The sequence below is a fragment of the Rosa rugosa genome, chromosome 1 (genome assembly GCF_958449725.1).
Source record: "Rosa rugosa chromosome 1, drRosRugo1.1, whole genome shotgun sequence".
NCBI classification, from domain to species: Eukaryota; Viridiplantae; Streptophyta; class Magnoliopsida; order Rosales; family Rosaceae; genus Rosa; species Rosa rugosa.
Window position 1 is genome coordinate 54,924,078 of NC_084820.1, and position 16,538 is coordinate 54,940,615.

At 36.5% G+C, this 16,538-nt stretch overlaps 2 protein-coding genes across 5 annotated transcripts; one reads left to right on the plus strand and one right to left on the minus strand.

Moving 5' to 3' along the window:
- The first annotated feature begins 4,045 nt into the window (after positions 1–4,045).
- Positions 4,046–11,099, plus strand: LOC133741727 (3-oxoacyl-[acyl-carrier-protein] synthase II, chloroplastic-like). 4 transcript variants are annotated; one of them, XM_062169446.1, is made up of 14 exons: positions 4,046–4,205; positions 4,963–5,308; positions 8,319–8,524; positions 8,602–8,805; positions 8,999–9,109; positions 9,188–9,298; positions 9,443–9,488; positions 9,580–9,659; positions 9,769–9,837; positions 9,923–10,007; positions 10,097–10,248; positions 10,329–10,409; positions 10,633–10,692; positions 10,826–11,099. In XM_062169446.1, the coding sequence occupies exons 2-14, from the start codon at positions 4,975–4,977 to the stop codon at positions 10,943–10,945; spliced, it is 1,659 nt and encodes a 552-aa protein (XP_062025430.1). In that variant the 5' UTR covers positions 4,046–4,205; positions 4,963–4,974; the 3' UTR covers positions 10,946–11,099. The 4 variants fall into 4 exon arrangements, with proteins under 4 accessions (XP_062025430.1, XP_062025438.1, XP_062025448.1 ...); XM_062169454.1 differs by having other exon boundaries at positions 4,047–4,205; positions 10,829–11,099; XM_062169464.1 differs by having other exon boundaries at positions 4,048–4,205; positions 9,203–9,298.
- Positions 11,100–12,347: 1,248 nt separating this feature from the next.
- Positions 12,348–15,550, minus strand: LOC133725518 (25.3 kDa vesicle transport protein SEC22-1). The gene is made up of 6 exons (XM_062152800.1): positions 15,385–15,550; positions 14,559–14,795; positions 13,653–13,813; positions 13,386–13,532; positions 13,204–13,280; positions 12,348–12,831 (listed from the first exon to the last, which is right to left on the minus strand). The coding sequence occupies exons 2-6, from the start codon at positions 14,744–14,746 to the stop codon at positions 12,748–12,750; spliced, it is 657 nt and encodes a 218-aa protein (XP_062008784.1). The 5' UTR covers positions 14,747–14,795; positions 15,385–15,550; the 3' UTR covers positions 12,348–12,747.
- Between the last annotated feature and the right edge of the window lie 988 nt (positions 15,551–16,538).

Below are 16,538 nucleotides of genomic sequence, written 5' to 3' on the forward strand. Positions count from 1 at the left end.
GTGGGCTTATTAGACTTTATGACCATCTTATATAGCTAGTCAGATGTACTGCAAGACTATCATCGAAGAATTAATATTGAAGTTTTCATTACTTATTTCCTTTAGCTTTCTTTAGTTTCCTTCTTTTACGATGTCATTTTCCGGTTACGATCCCGGGAATCATAACATTTGATTTACCTCAAATTTAGATTTTTATTAAAAAAAAAATCTTTTTCATCTTTTTCATCAACCCTATAAAGATGAATTACTAAGAAATGATAGAAAACATGGGTGAGGTAATGAATTGTATTAGCTTTTTTCATGTTGGCTCATGATCATTTGGTTTTAGTGATATAAATCTTTCGTTTGTAAGTTAGGTTTTGAGTTTGACTCATGAATAATTAATTATTACGTAATATAAAAAAATATAGGATTAAATACTTGTTACTCCTCAAACTTTTCCCTGAAAAACAGTTTAGTCCCTCGCCTTTCAAATTAAACTGGATAGTCCTTATTCTCTCTAATTCTTACACAACAGGTCCAAAACAGGTATAAAATGACTATAATACCCCTCACTTCCTCTTTTTTATTATTTCTCTGTTTTCTTTTTCTCTTTTTTATCTTTTTATTTTTAATCATTTTTTAATTTAATTTTTTTTTGCTTGTCTCTCTGCTCTCTGCTCTCTCTCTCTCTCTCCCCAATTCCAGCTCCGATCCCATTTCCAACCAGGACCGAGCTCCACTCCAGGATTCAAGATCGGAAAATCCTCATATACGGTATCGTTTTTCACTTTTGCTAATTTTCTCAATTGTCCCCGATCCTCTATACTCTAGCTTCGAATAATAGAACCCTAGATTTCCAGATTTCAAATTCAATCGAATCAATCCCTTAGTCGAACACTCATACCCAGCCTTCAATCACATACAAATGATTCAATCCCCTTCCAGATTTCAAATTCAATCCCTTAGTCGAACATTCGAACCCAGCCTTCAAGTCTCTTCGTCCTCCTCCGCCGCCGCTGCAAGGCTCTTCCAAGCAATCCAAATCTCCGAGTAAGATAGCCGCCGCAAGTTCAAGTTTCCGAGCACAGCAGAGGACCAGACCTCGGTCTCTCTCTCTCTCCCTCAACCTCTCTTCTTCTTCTCTTCCTCTGCCATCATCGAAGACAACCACTTCCGGCCGCCATCTCACAGCACCACCATCACCAGTCGAATCCAGACCGAAACCCAAGCCAATCACGACCATACTTCGATCCCGGTCCCCACACGCACACCACAAGCTCCAACGCCACTGCTCCTCACCCTTCATCTTCTCCGGTGCGAAAGGAGTACATGCAGAGCCACCGAGCACCAAGCTCTGGATCCGAGGACAGTCCACGACTTCAAAGAGTTCTCGGATCTGTCCGAGGAGGCGTTCGGCCAGGTGAGGTGGGTTCAGACGGAGAGGTCCTGCGACGGGATCGTGACCGTCCATTTTGACAATCTCAGGCATGCACAGAAGGCCTTGGCGGAGAAGAGGTGGCCAAGGTGTGTTACTGTGTTTTGGTATGGGGTTACTCTTGGATTTGGGAGTGTCAATTTGGAGAGGTGGAGGAATTTTGTGGGGAGGATTGGCTCCAGATTAATTAAATTGGAATATGGAGTAGAGTAAGAAGGGGGAAAAAAAAGAGCAGAGAAGAACGAAGAAAGAAGGTGAAAAGAGGCGCTTGCATTTGGTGGTAGAATAGTCTTGGAGAGAGAGAGAGAGAACCAGAAAAAAAAAAAAAAAAAAAAAAGAGAAATAAAAAAAGAGAGAAAAATTAGAAAAAGAGAGAGAAAAAAATATAAAAAGGATCTTGGGGGTAGAATAGTCATTTTATACCTGTTGTGTGAGAATTAGAAAGAATAAGGACTATCCAGTTTAATTTGAAAGGCGAGGGACTAAACTATTTTTCAGGGAAAAGTTTGAGGAGTAACAAGTATTTAATCCAAAAATATATTTATGTCAGATATAAATTCACTTATTTTTATGCTCAATGACAGTTCTTGGAGAAAATGAAGAATGTGGCTTTGACTTGTTTATGGTTCTCATACAAAGAAGCTGGATAAAAAGGGTGTGTGAATAGCACCAGATTAATAGTTATTAAATTACTTTTCTCTTTCTTGATTATTAAAGGATGGTGCTATTCACACACCTTTTTTATCTATTTACACACCTCTTTCTAATTTTCTATTACTTTAATTCAATCTTTTTTTGTAAATTACCCTAACTACCCTCTCTTGTAAATCTGTTTCTTTTTCAATTTTGTTTTTTCTATTTGGCAATTCAATCATGAATCAAACATAATTATACAATAAATCAATTTTTTTTACCTATAAATGAAGAAAAAATAATACGTTTATTAAGTGGAATGACATGTATTATTAGAGAAAGAATATGCTTCTCAGGTAATCACCTTCATCCAACTGAATCCAAATTGTAAAGTTTGTCCTTATACTTTGCAAAGTACCAAACTCAATGCTTGTTGGTTTATGATTCTTAATCCAGGTGCATCATCCCGAAACAAAACAAAAAAAATAGAATCGACGTTCTATCCACTTCAGCCACATGCTTCCACACTGTAGCTGATGATGTGCACAAAATTTGGAGATGCTCTACATAATATTGAATGCAATGAGTTGCAATCTTCGTGTAGGGACAAAATTATGTTCTACTAGCATAATATAGTAGAACAAATCATGTTTATAATCATAAGGCCATCATTATTAGGTTATTGTAAAGATCTATAATTGCTCAATGGATTCAAATACACCAAATAATTTCAGTTAGAATCTTACCAGGAATAATAGATTTAAAAGGGCTCGAATGATCACTGAACTCATTTTTTTTTTCATGTAAAATTTTCTCAAAATATGGATCTAAAGTTTCTTATTCTACCATGATTAAACTTCAAAGCATCATATTAGATAGATAGAATGACTATACTAGAGAGTTTTTGATGAAAAAGAAAAGAGGGAATGAAAAAGAGTTGCGGGAAAATAAGGGTTTAGGATTTGAAGATGATTGACTTGCCAAATAAAAAATAAAATAAAAAGAAACATAATTATAAGGAAGGGTAATTAGGATAATTTTTAAAAGAAAATTAAATTAAAGTAATAGAAAAATAAATAAGGTGTGTGAATAGAGAAAAATTGTGTGTGAATAGCACCACCCTTATTAAATTCATCATAATTAATCATGGTTATAGTGTATTACACGTGGTTGTTAGAAATGATGCAGGTGTGGGAGTTGCCGCATTAGCTAGACCGTTTGTACATGCTCACTCCGCGTTGAATATGGAGTTAGAAGCGTGTAGAGCGGGACTATTGCTTGGTATTCACCAAGGTTGGACGGATGTTGATATTGAGAGTGACTCTATCCTGTTGGTTGCTGCCCTAAGAAGAGAGGAGAAGGATCTGTCTGAGGTGGGTCGGGTTTTGGAGGATTGTAAAGAGTACTTGACTGCTTTTCAGTCCGTCCATTTGCGACACATCTATAGAGAAGCAAATGGTGTTGCAGATCGTTTGGCGCACCTTGCTAGTGTAGGGGTGATTGATGATGTATGGTTAGAGGAGACTCCTGCTATTATTCAGGATGTACTCTACGAGGATATTAGTCATAATTCTTATGTAGCTCGGGGTTCAGGTTTTATGTCCCCCCCGATGCAAAACTCTACTATTAATTTAATAAATGGAACCGGACGTAGGGCTGAGCCTCCCAGCTAGGCTGGGTTCCAAACCCTTTTCAAAAAAAAAAAAAAAAAAATAGTGTATTACACGTAGCAGCACTCTATAGAGTGGTGGTATCACCACCTAAGTGCTTATGGTGAGCAAATTCAATTCCTATGCTATAAGGTTTGGATTATGAATCAATGACAGAAATAGCGGTCTAATTCCCCACATGAGAATATTTGGATGCTTTCGCATATTACTCAGACGGTCCTTTTCGAACCAATAAACAAATCCTGGCCGGCTGAGAAAACCGTACCAAACAATGAGAGCAACCTTTAACACTCGTCAAGAATACAGTACATAAGCAACACCAATGGACTCTTAAGTTTCAGGCCAATATATTAATCCTTAATTCCATTGCATTAAACTAACCGCCAGCAGCTAGCCGCTTGCCGTTCGCCGTTTCTGTATAAACCAATTTACAGCGGCTGATACCGACCCCCTTTGTAAAGCTAGCAGAAAGTGAAGCCAACTTTGTAAGTGTTTTCCGTGAAACCAATTTCATTTGGGCACTGCATGCGTCTTTCTTCATGAGAACACTAAATATGCTGATTTTACGAAGACAGAATTTGTGTGAAGAGGGAAGTATGGGACTTAGCCAGACCGTTCAAACATCAAAAACCTCATATGCCATAATTTAATGGTTTTGTTATTCCCATGGGAGCTTTTAGTATTTATGTAGTCTCTGTAATCTTTTCACTGGTAGAGGCAATTACTTGGTGTAATAGATCATAGTGCAACAGTGACTGGTTTACTGGTAGCTCGTAAACCCAGGTTGTAGTGTTAAGAAGCTAGAAGTACATTTTGTACTTAACAGCGCTTTTGAAATTCTCAAACTCACACTAAATATGCTGATTTTCACTATCTCAGACTGCAACAGTTAAGAGTTCAGGGTTTTAGTCTGGACCCTGAGAATCTCGAAAATTTATGTTTCAAGGCTTCAAGCTCTCTGCTTCACCTTATCTAAAGCTAGCTTCTGTACCTTTTTCTTGGCTTTCTCTCCAAGTCAAAGCCACATTCTTCATTTTCTCCAAGAACCAACAAATCTAACCTCATCTAGTCAATGTGAATGACCTTTTTTCTGTGCTTGCCATCCAGTTCTTGCTAATTCTTCATCTGAGTCTTGCTTATACTCATCTTATGTTGGTTCAGTTTTCATTTCTTGAATGCTAGCTCTCTTTTGCTTCTCAGATCATAATTCTTGGGCTTGGTTTTTTTTGTGTGGATTCTCAGTGTCTTTAATGCATGGCTTCCTCTTCTGTGACCTCAACTTCCATTATGTCCTCTATGTTCCACTCTCCGAAAAGACCGAGTCAGGGGACAAGAAGAAAGGAGCTCATGTCAAAATGCAGCTATGGTGGCGGCGCTGATTTTTCTAGTATTTTAAGCTACTCCCTATCTGTATCTCGTAATCTCAGCAGTTCTAAGCTGGCTTTTGAGCCCTGTGAGGGGTATTACAACTCCAACTTGCTGTCTGAATCTTTGGCCTTCTTTGGTGAGAAAGACTTCTCATTCTTTGGATATAAGTATGTCTCAAATACTAGAAGACAGAGGCAGAAGGATCCCACTGCTCACTCTGGTAATTGTTCCATTCTTTCAGTTTTATTTTTACTATACTTGTCAAGATGGCTTTTGTGTAGTTTGAATTAATCTTTCCATTGTTTTCTAAGTACCCAAATGGCTTGATATGTGGTTAGCTAAAACAAATAACAAATGCCTTGATGCCTAAGACAGATGCAAGTTCAGTTGTCTTAATGGTAAAAATGTGAGTGCTAATGTGTTTTCAGGTATTCATTATTAGATTCACTGAAGTGATAGGAAGAAATATTGGCCTTAAGTGCATGCATATGCTTCACAACAGAAATGAATTAAACCAAGACGGGTTCAATAGCCTGGATTTGACATATTCTTGATGGTAGTTCTTATTCATTTGCGGGGCGCGCAATTCATTATAGACCCAATTTTTATAAGAAATGTTAGGTAAAACTGTAAAACTCATCCATTATTTCTTTTCAATTTACACCCAAAAGTTATTCTGTAAGATAAATAATACAACCCTTTTTTCCTTTAAAATTACAGAAATTGCCACTTAAGGATATTATTAACCCACGCTAATCTACCTGTTGACAAAAAAAGAAAAAATAACACTATGTATTCCATGATTAAAGCTCTTTGCATCATTATTTTAATTGTAAGTTTTGTAATCTCTAACTTTAATATTGTCATCAAGATTGCTAGAATCATGCAATTTGGTCTATTTTTTCAAATTCAAAAGGGTTGATTGCTGCTTTAAATGAATCAAATATGAAGAGACTTTTGCATATCTTTTTTTTGGGTTCACAAACCTTCTCATGTCAACAACACATCAACAATTACTATAGATAGTAAGAATCAAATAACTTAGTTAAGTTATTTTTTTTTTTTGAGAATGAACTTAGTTAAGTTATTTGATTCTTACTATCTATAGTAATTGTTGATGTGATTGAGATTGTGGAGAACAGTGTTTATGATTTTTTTTGTGGTGTACTGGATGTATTCGAAGAAATGTTACTAAGAATTCAGTTCGTATAATAGTTTTATTAGTTTCATACCTACCATAGAGGTTTGTTTGACTATGCATATATACCATACCTATTATACCTATGCTAACTCGAGGAGTTAGGTGAAACTCTTGACTTTCAGGTGATGATTAAAAAAAAAGTAAGTAGTAGTAGGTGGACTTTCAAATTCTAAAACTTTAATGCTTACTGGTTTTTTACTTTTTATTTAAAAAAAAAAATTATGCTATGAGTTTCATTGGTTACCTTTTTTTTTTTTTTTTTTTTTTTTTTTTGCGGTGCAATAAATGTATTCGATGAAATGTTACTAAGAATTTAGTTCATATATAGGTTAATTTGTTCGACTATACGTCTATAGTTTATACCATACCTATTATACCCATGTTAACTTGAGGAGTTCGGCCATGTTAACTTGAGGAGTTCGGTAAAACACCTAACTTTCAGGTGACGATTAAAAAAAAATGTAGTAGGTATGACTTTCATATTCTAAAAGTTTAATGCCTACTGATTTTTTTTATGCTATGATCAGTTTCATTGGTTACCTATTCTAAAGGTATGACATTTAATGATGTTCATGGCTATGAGGTAAGTTGTTTTATGCCATGAGTGTTTTTTCAATACCTTGTCAAAAGGTATAAAGTTTTAGATGCCTCATACCTATGTCATTTATTGGTTATTTGTTCTAGAGGTATGTTATCTAACGTCATAGCTATGAGGTAAGTTGTTTTATGCTATGATTTTTTTTCAATACCTTGTCAAAAGGTATATAGTTTTAGGTACCTCATACCTATGTCATTAATTTATTGGTTACCTCTTCTAGAGGTATGTTATCTAATGTCATGGCTATGAGGTAAGTTGTTTTCTGATATGAGTTTTTTTTAGGGTTATTATCACAAATGGTACCTGAACTATACCTCAATTTTATTGATGGTACCTGAACTTCAATTTTGATCACAACCAGTACCCGAACTTTTCGATTTCATTTTAAATGGTACCTAGAGCCACCTCCGGTCACTATTCCGACTAAAAACGGCAAGGGAGGCGATCATAGTGATGATTTTTGATGATTTCAAGGGTTGCGATCATATATAGTGATGATTTTTTGGTAATAGACTTTCCTTGAACTTGTTTTTTTGTTTTTTATTTTTTTAGATTTGGGTTTTTTGGCCGGAATAGTGACCGAGGTGGCCTTAGGTACCATTTAAAATGAAATCGAAAAGTTCGGGTACTGGTTGTGATCAAAATTGAAGTTCAGGTACCATCGATAAAATAGAGGAAAAGTTCAGGTACCATTTGTGATAATAACCCTTATAATACCTTGTCAAAAGGCATTTAATTTTAGATACCTCATACCTATGTCATTTATTAGTTACATGCTCAATGAGTAAATGCTAAAATTAATGATCAGTTATCATTTCAAATTACTATTCACTACCCCAAGGGTAAACCAGGCATATAGATCAACATGAAAAATATTAATTATACATCAGCACTCTATGAGGAAGGTTTGCCTACATGGAACACACCCTATTGGGAAAGTGGATCCGGGGTGGAAAGGAAATGAATCATTTTAGAAAGCTTTGGCGCGACCCATCCTTTGCCTAACACACAAGCAATATTAATTATACATCAGCACTCTATCTGTTTGGTTTGTGGAAAGGAAAGGAATAATTTTCCTTTCCATTGGGAAAGTGGATCCAGGGTGGGTTGGGGGGAATCATTTTCCACCTCTTTTTCCTTTCCATTGGGAAGCATTTTCCCTTCCATTGTCACTCCCAAACACAGGAAAGGACATTCCTTTCCCAATGCCCAAAATCTATGAAACAAACATAGCAGGGTAACCTCAAGGGAAATCAAGCATATAGGACAACATGAAAAAATATTAATTATACAGCAACACTCTACAAGGAATGTTTGCCTACATGGAAAATATGTATGAGTTTTTCCCAATACCTCTTTAGAATATTGGGTTTATATCTAATTTTCTTCATTTGGCAATTTGAGCTTAAAGGTCTTTTGCCTGTGTGTTAGGCAAAACTAGGCCTGTGGCTGTTCAAGTTGCAGAGGAAGTCACAATAAATAAGAGACCCTTAATGAAGCAAAGGCGGGTTGTTGTGACAGGCATGGGTGTGGTGACCCCTCTTGGACATGATCCAGATGTCTTCTACAATAATCTTCTTGAAGGTGTCAGTGGTATAAGTGAGATAGAGGCTTTTGACTGTACCAAATTTCCCACGGTACGGTATGAATTCTTTGGTTCAGTTTCATTTGCATGTACTCCATCTAGATTTGACTCTAGTTCCCTCCCAAACAGAGAATTGCTGGAGAAATAAAGTCTTTGCTAACAGAAGGATGGGTCGCGCCAAAGCTTTCTAAGAGGGCAGACAAGTTTATCGTTTACTTGATCACTGCTGGAAAGAAGGCATTGGCAGATGGTGGGATTACAATAGAAGTTATGGGAGAAATAGATATAAGTAGATGTGGGGTTGTAATTGGCTCTGCACTGGGAGGCATGAGAGTAAGTTAATCTTCATATATAGATAGCCTCATAGAAGCAGTAATGCAGAATGCCTTGATTTTAGTTTTGAGATCCTAAATGTTTTGAAACCCACTTACTTCAAATTGCATGCTCCATTTATGTAGTTACTTTCTACTCCTCATAAGTTATTTGTTGAAAGTTAATGCCACAAATTCTAACATTCTTTTATCAGGTTTTTAGTGATGGAGTAGAAGCATTAAGAACTTCGTACAAGAAGATGAATCCCTTTTCTGTTCCTTTTGCAACAACCAGCATGGGTTCTGCTATCCTAGCAATGGATTTGGTAAGTTTATAGACAATGTTCGGATCATAAGTTAGTTTAATATGAAATATGTTGATCCAAACTTGTAGCTATCCTAAGTTGCCAAATTTGCAGGGATGGATGGGCCCTAACTACTCAATATCTACAGCTTGTGCCACCAGTAACTTTTGCATACTGAATGCTGCAAATCATATTATCAGAGGTGAAACCGTAAGTTCTCACTTCGTGTCATGCAGAGAAAACTTTCACTGTTGAGTAGGTGCTCTAGGAGATGGCGTGACTGTTATTTTCCTACATACTTGTTGACAAATCTGTATCATTTAGTCCTCTTAACAAACCTGTTAAAATTTCCAGGATATGATGCTTTGTGGTGGTTCAGAAGCAGCAATTATTCCTATAGGTGCTATACCTGTCATTTTCACGATGTATGTCATTCTAACATTCTCTGAGAAGTAGGAACTTAATGAAATTTCCTGATGATTTAAGTGCAGGTTTGGGGGGTTTTGCAGCATGCGGGGCTCTATCACAAAGGAATAGCGAACCAACCAAAGCTTCAAGCCCTTGGGATATTGTATAGCATCTTCTGTATCTCAATATCAGAATTTTCTTAGTCACCTTATATTTACTATTTAATCCTTTTCTTAAGTCCTAACTTGAGATGTAATTTTCTATTTGAAAAGAATCGTGATGGGTTTGTTATTGGAGAAGGAGCTGGGGTTTTGCTCTTGGAAGAGCTTGAACATGCTCAGGTTTTCAGTGAATCGATTTCTATGTTTTTTCCATTGGTCATTGAAGGATCATGCATTTACATTTTAGCACTCAATAATATGGCAGAGAAGAGGTGCAAACATCTATGCTGAATTTTTAGGTGGAAGCTTCACTTGTGATGCATATCACATGACTGAGCCTCATCCTGATGGTATGTGTTTCTTAGCATATACTCTAATCACAGATTCTCTTTCCTTAATTTGCTTAACTTGTACTTACTGTATTCATGACTGAAATCAGGGGCAGGTATTGCACTTTGCATTGAGAATGCCCTGTCCCAATCTGGAGTCAATAGAGAAGATGTGAACTACGTAAATGCATATGCTACATCCACACCAACTGATCTGCAAGAATATCAAGCCCTAATCCACTGTTTTGGAAACAATCCTGAGGTAACTGGAAGTGTCTTTTGAGTCATTAATTTGCCATAATTACTAGTTGTGCTTAGTTCTACTTCTGATAATTGTTGCAGCTAAGAGTGAATTCCACAAAATCCATGATCGGTCACCTTTTAGGAGCCTCAGGTGCTGTAGAAGCTGTGGCAACAATCAAGGTAGTTGAAGGGTTGCAAATTTGCCAAACCTTAAGTTCTCTTTTTCTGCTTATCTGAAAAACCACGTACTTTGGTTATTGATAGATATTAATATGTGACAACTTAACAGCTTTGCCTAGCTGTTTTCTTTTGGTTGAAAACTTTTTAGTACTTGTATATTTTTGTATGGATGCGTCTTTGTATTGCATTGGATTCCTAACTGAAATTTCCTTTATAAATGTAGGCTATACAGACTGGATTTGTCCATCCGAACATCAATCTTGAGAATCCTGATGCAGGCGTGGTACGACTTTAGTTGGTTATGATTGAATGTTATAAGCAGAGATTGCTTTCTCACAATGTTTTCATGCATTTTGTTTAAGTCCATGCGTACTATAACTGCTATTTTCTTTCTGATACCATCTGAATATATATAGCAGGACATGAATGTGCTTGTTGGCCCCAAGAAGGAAAAATTGGACATAAAAGTGGCATTGTCTAACTCATTTGGATTCGGTGGACACAACTCATCTATCTTATTTGCACCCTTCAAGTGAATGCAGTGAATTACAGATGAGTTTGTATAGATCTTATATTCGGGAAATTTAGAACCTCCATATTTTTTTGTCAGGATTTTAATACATGATACTGATGAATGGAAGATTCTTTCAAACGAAAATAATATGATGGCGGATTATTTTTTTATGGACATCTTGGCCAACCTTTGTTCTCTTGTTACTCCTTGGTTGTAATCCGTTTACTCTTTACGTCGTTTAAATAAGTTTGTATGGATGACATCCTCGTACTCATTAACAAATAACAAGATTAGGCTTGAAATTGGTATCATGACATTCACCTAGGTCACATTATACAGTCACAAGTAGAAAGTTCCAGGCACTTAATCTACGATATATTGTTGCACAACCATTCCTCAATATCCGGTTCTTCAAGGCCAGCAGTCGGTGAGGTTTTCGGAAGGTGAACTCTCCCAGTTTAACTCGGAGACTGCCGAGGGAATTTACATTATTGATGTGGTTGCTGCCCTGCGGATAAAAAGATGCATTTAAAGGTACTATAACTGTCAACGGACATGCAAGCTGAAGCTTCCTTTGAGTTCTAATCAAACAACTTTCAGTCCTACGAAGTGTTCGTTTACTCAATGGAACTAGGAGATAACAATGTTCTCATGTCCTCGAATCCTCTGGCTCCTAGAGCAATAATTAGTCTTCCTATAATGTTACCCCCGTTAGCTTGGTGATTTTTCTTGGTTCGTTTTTCCTTGATTTCTTTGGGATTCTTGTAATTTCCCTTGATTTCTATCAATAACATTTTTGTTTTGGATGATCTTCCTTATTCACAATAGTAAATTATAAAATCGCCCGTTCATCTCAGATTTTCGAAAGCAATTGATTGCATACGGTGGTCAATGGGAATCGTGTTTGAGGATCATGCAACTTGTCAGAAATGTACACCAATTGAGGTCTCTAGGCGATTAGGGTTGTTATAACAAGAAGCTTAGATAGTTTTGGGTTTTGGGCATTTAACTAGGTACTGTAATAAGTGAGCGCATTTGTCTACAGTGAGGGTCCCCTGTCATTTGCTTGGCAGCTCGTGCCAGCTAGAACTGTTGGTATGAGGCAGCTTGTGATGTATGTGCCTTCTGGCCATGGATAAGTTAATGAAATTATCTATTTTCTCTCAAAAAACGATGATGCATTGACCTGGAGGACTGGATCATATTAAACATTTACAAGCAGAAAGTTCCAGGCACTTAGAACTCTTAAGTGCAAGCTCGTGTCACATGGCTAAGCATTTGAATGATCCCACAAGCTTGATCTCCTTGAGAAAGCTTTCTTCATTTTATTTTAAATGGGCAAATAGGCTGATGCAGATCTGTGCAAAGCATTTAAGTACATATCACACAAGATTACGGGCAGCATGAACGAGTGTAAAACCAGATTGAACAAAGCCTGATAAGTCCTCTCATATAGTAATCAACTAATCATCACAAATAATAGTAGACAGAATAACCGAGAATAAAATTGACAATGTATATATAAATGAGAAACTATTCTCTTTTACGAGTTGTATGATAAGATTTGACTCCTAGATCTGTTCCTGAGTCTCTTCCATATAGTGGGTATGTCCCCAATAGCAGAGGTTCTTACAGAACTAATTTTCTTCATCGAACTCCATGACCAACAAAAATAACCCCGAAACGTCATTTAAATCTCTCATTTGAGGATAAGGGCCAATCTGAAGCCCCAAAAGTCTGCATGACTGTACCAGATGGAAGCAGTCACAACAACGAACAGGATCCCCATGCAATTGCCACAAGTTTCAGAAAAGTTGAATCTGATCACCACAGCTTCGTTTTGACCCAGAAAACAAGGAAAACAACTCCAAGAACAATGGCAACAGGAGCCCACTTACGGATCAGAGCCTGCAATTAAGTGAAGATGATGAATTAAATATCAACTACACATACTACTCCTTTTGAACTTTACATATGACCCAAATAAGCTTAGCAATAGCAAAAGCATACATCACCTCCATCAGGCACAAGTGATTTTAAACCCAGAGGCACTGGTATGCCACCATAAAACACAAAAACCATACAACGTGATTTGAACTTGAAACAAAGAGTATAGTACTGGAGAACTTGCATGCAACATTGTTTATACAAGTACCATGGAAATCATAATCATATTAAACATAACGATTCAGAAGACTGCAATCTATAATTTTGATTGGTATAAACCACTAGCTATCATAGACAAATCAAATAAGATAATCCATAATCCGTAACACTAACCTGTCGATTCAAGTCTCTCGCCTTATCAGCATAGGCACGAGTCTCTGATGTTAAACGACTGGACATTTGACTGACCTCTGCAAAATTGAAATTTGGGAGCTATTTTATCACTCATACACAAGCCAAAACCTTCCATTTAGAAGCAAACAGAAATAACTTAGAAGCAAACAGAAATAACTTACGGTCCAACTTTTCACCGACGCCAAGAACTTCCTGAACATTGCGAGTCATTATTTGGTGGACTTCATAGAGTTCATCATTCAACTTTGAAATATTCCGCTGAGTACGAGTGTCCTGGTACAATTTCTTGGTTTTCTGTATGAATGTATCTTTTAAACATAAAAAGTAAAAGGAAATCAAACTCAGAAAAAGAAGCACCAAAACATAAGGCAAAAGTACAGAATTCCACATAACATATGAAAGACTTTAAGTTATGGCAGTAAACCTACCGAATTTAATGAAAGCATATGGTCTTGCAGCAGTTTCAATCTGGGCTCCATTAACACGCTCAAATTCATTCCTGAGATCTTCAAGATACTGAAAGGCAAGTTTCTTTGGATAGGCTCGGTCACACATTGTCAAGTAACAGACACGTCCTTCAATGATATAACTAAGAACAAAGGTCAAGGCAAAGCCAACAGATGTATGCTCTTCCACAGACGAGAAGAATCATAATACAACATTGATAAGGCAAGAACTGAAAAACAAAATGTTATTGAAAAAGACACCAGAGAGAAAAAATATGCATAAAATCCAAGACTAGCACACTGCAAAAGACATTACCATAAAGGTTGCATGTATAGCTCACAATGACCTGATTTACAAAATAAAAGCTTAGAAAAATATAGATCTAGTGGCCTTAAGCTAATTAACCATATAACATATTTAGGCAACATAGGTCTGACCGTTTAAGGCCGATATACTAAATGACCAGAAACTACAAACTGATTTTGCAACAGGAATGATGCTTCGTTGAGGCACACAAATCTAAGTTCAGAGAACCAGTAACCACAATGCCTCTTATATCTCAGACCACCAAAGATAAGCAGATTATTTCTGTGACCACTACAGCTACATGACGCAAAAGTAGTATCTGCTATTACTAGAGTTAAGTTAAATGACATTCACCAAAGCAGCAGAAAAGAAAGTCATCAGCAAGGTAAAGAGATTCCATAAGTTGTAGCTATAACTATAAAGAAAGATTTATCATTTTGTGCTGATATCCAGACTACTGTACAGGAACTATAAAGAGACTGCATGAATCTATAGTATATTGTACTTGTATCCATTCCAGAAATGTAATGAATACAGGTTAAATGCATTTCAGAAGAAAAGCCAAAAAGACACAAGGATACTGGAATATATAAGGTCCACTTTCGACTGACATCCTTGAAGGCTCATTTTGGCCTCTTGACAAGTTCTTGAATAGAGCCTTGACTTGTTGTTTGTAGAATTCTGAATCCTTAATATCACGGCCATCATCCAGTCCCTCTGCTAGTGGAAGACCATCAGTAACACGAGCAATCATCGTCAGCTTGACCATCTTCACTTCCCCACTTCCCAGCAATGCAAAAATAACTGTTATATGTCCCCTGCCAAGAGAGGTTTCACGTGAGAAACCGCTTGATGCAGATGACAAGAAAAGGATCAAGCAAATCCTCTATTTGATAATTCTAGGATTTCTTATGTTTAATTCAGTCTAACTCCTGCTTCTATACAGCAAGGCCTCTAAATCTAACACATGCAAGTTGCTTAATCTGAATCATATCCAGTCAATTCCCTATATTAAGCTTAACATGCAGTATTTTCTATGCCAATAACAGTTCTAGCTTGAGTTGCAACAATCAAAGACACACATGCAAGAACAATCTATGGTCACAAAAACCCAATTCCCATATCTAACATAACTAACTCCAAGAAAGACCCAATTCTGCTTACCTTGGATTAGCCCTAAAACATTGATATAACAGCCATTATCAAAAACCCAGCTGGCATCAAAGATCTAACCCAACCCTTAAACCATCCAAGACCATTGTCCCCAAAAGTACCCAAGACACCAATTTCACACAGATTTCTCTTAAATCATGATCAACACTGAAAAAAGCCAAAACCTTTATGATAAATCTGAGAAATTTGACCCCGGAGAGTGTAATTTGAACATAAATTCGTAGCAAATAATACCTGGTTTATGGGATTGATGGGGGGACGATGGGGCAATCGGAGCGAGAAGAGAGAGAAGGTGAGATTAGGGTTTTATAAATGAGGGGTTGGTTTGTTGTTGTTGTTGTTCTATCAATCTACGATCTCTCAAGTTACAGGTTGTACATTTAGGAAGGAAGCCAAAGGTGAAATTTCAAAGGGGACAGCATGATGGGTCGGGTCGAAACCCATCAAGACTTCTTACCATTTTTTCTACGAAGAGGCGAATTACAATTTTTTTTTTTTTTACTCAGTTTCTTGACGTCATTTTTTACTTCTACCATTCGTAATTTTAATTTCGCTCTTTTTTTTTCTTTTTTTTTGAGATAACTATTAGAGTCAACTCAACCTGACTCCTATAGTACACAACAATTAGCAACACAAATAATAACTTTTTAATCTGTAGTACTACCGTCGATTCTGAGATCTAGTACGAAAATTTTAAATAAAGTTTTTTTTTTGTACATTTTTTTTTTAATTACATCAACAATTAGTTTTTTGTGAGTCGAACATACGACATTCGACTTACAAAAGAAGAATTTATACCACTAGATCAAATAGTATTGGGCTTTTTGGTACAAATTTGAATGAAGGTATATACTAATCTAATAGCAATGTCTTCAAACAACGTTACATAGAAGGATATATATGGATAATGTGCTTTATGGTACTGGCAAGTAGTATCTCGTTCAATAAAATTGTAACATTTAGATAGAAGTTAATATAGTTAATAAAAAGAAAAAGAAATATGTTAAGCGAACTAATCCACAATAAGTTCTTTTTAGTGAACCGAAATGTTTGGTGGGTTTGCAACTTAGTTTGGTGTCAATGTGGTCACCCAAGTTCAATTCTCATTGAAACTGGTGGAGTTTTGATCGGTAAAAGGATCATTAAATGAGTTGTAAACTCAAACATTAGTCGGTTGAACCTCTGCTAGCTATGCGAGTCTTGATTTATCCATTCATCCATTGCATGAGTAGCGGGGCTAGTTTGCATGATCAAAATTTCTTTCATTTCCTCTCTGTGTACAACAACTCTGATGTTGCCGAACAATGCAGAATTTAGAGAAGAAAATAGTCCTAATACCCAAAAAAAAATTATCATGTGAACCGGTCAGATTAATCTGAACTATGAAC

What these genes read in the sequence shown, in the direction of transcription:
- LOC133741727 (XM_062169446.1), top strand. Translation starts at nt 4,975, where the DNA reads ATGGCTTCCTCTTCTGTGACCTCAACTTCCATTATGTCCTCTATGTTC. An exon ending in CTTCAAGCCCTTGGGATATT is followed by an intron (nt 9,660 to 9,768) that starts GTATAGCATCTT and finishes CTATTTGAAAAG; the next exon opens with AATCGTGATGGGTTTGTTAT. An exon ending in AGAATCCTGATGCAGGCGTG is followed by an intron (nt 10,693 to 10,825) that starts GTACGACTTTAG and finishes GAATATATATAG; the next exon opens with CAGGACATGAATGTGCTTGT.
- LOC133725518 (XM_062152800.1), bottom strand. Translation starts at nt 14,746, where the DNA reads ATGGTCAAGCTGACGATGATTGCTCGTGTTACTGATGGTCTTCCACTA. An exon ending in AGTGGACCTTATATATTCCA is followed by an intron (nt 13,814 to 14,558) that starts GTATCCTTGTGT and finishes CTTTGTTCTTAG; the next exon opens with TTATATCATTGAAGGACGTG. An exon ending in CGAGAGACTTGAATCGACAG is followed by an intron (nt 12,832 to 13,203) that starts GTTAGTGTTACG and finishes ACTTAATTGCAG; the next exon opens with GCTCTGATCCGTAAGTGGGC.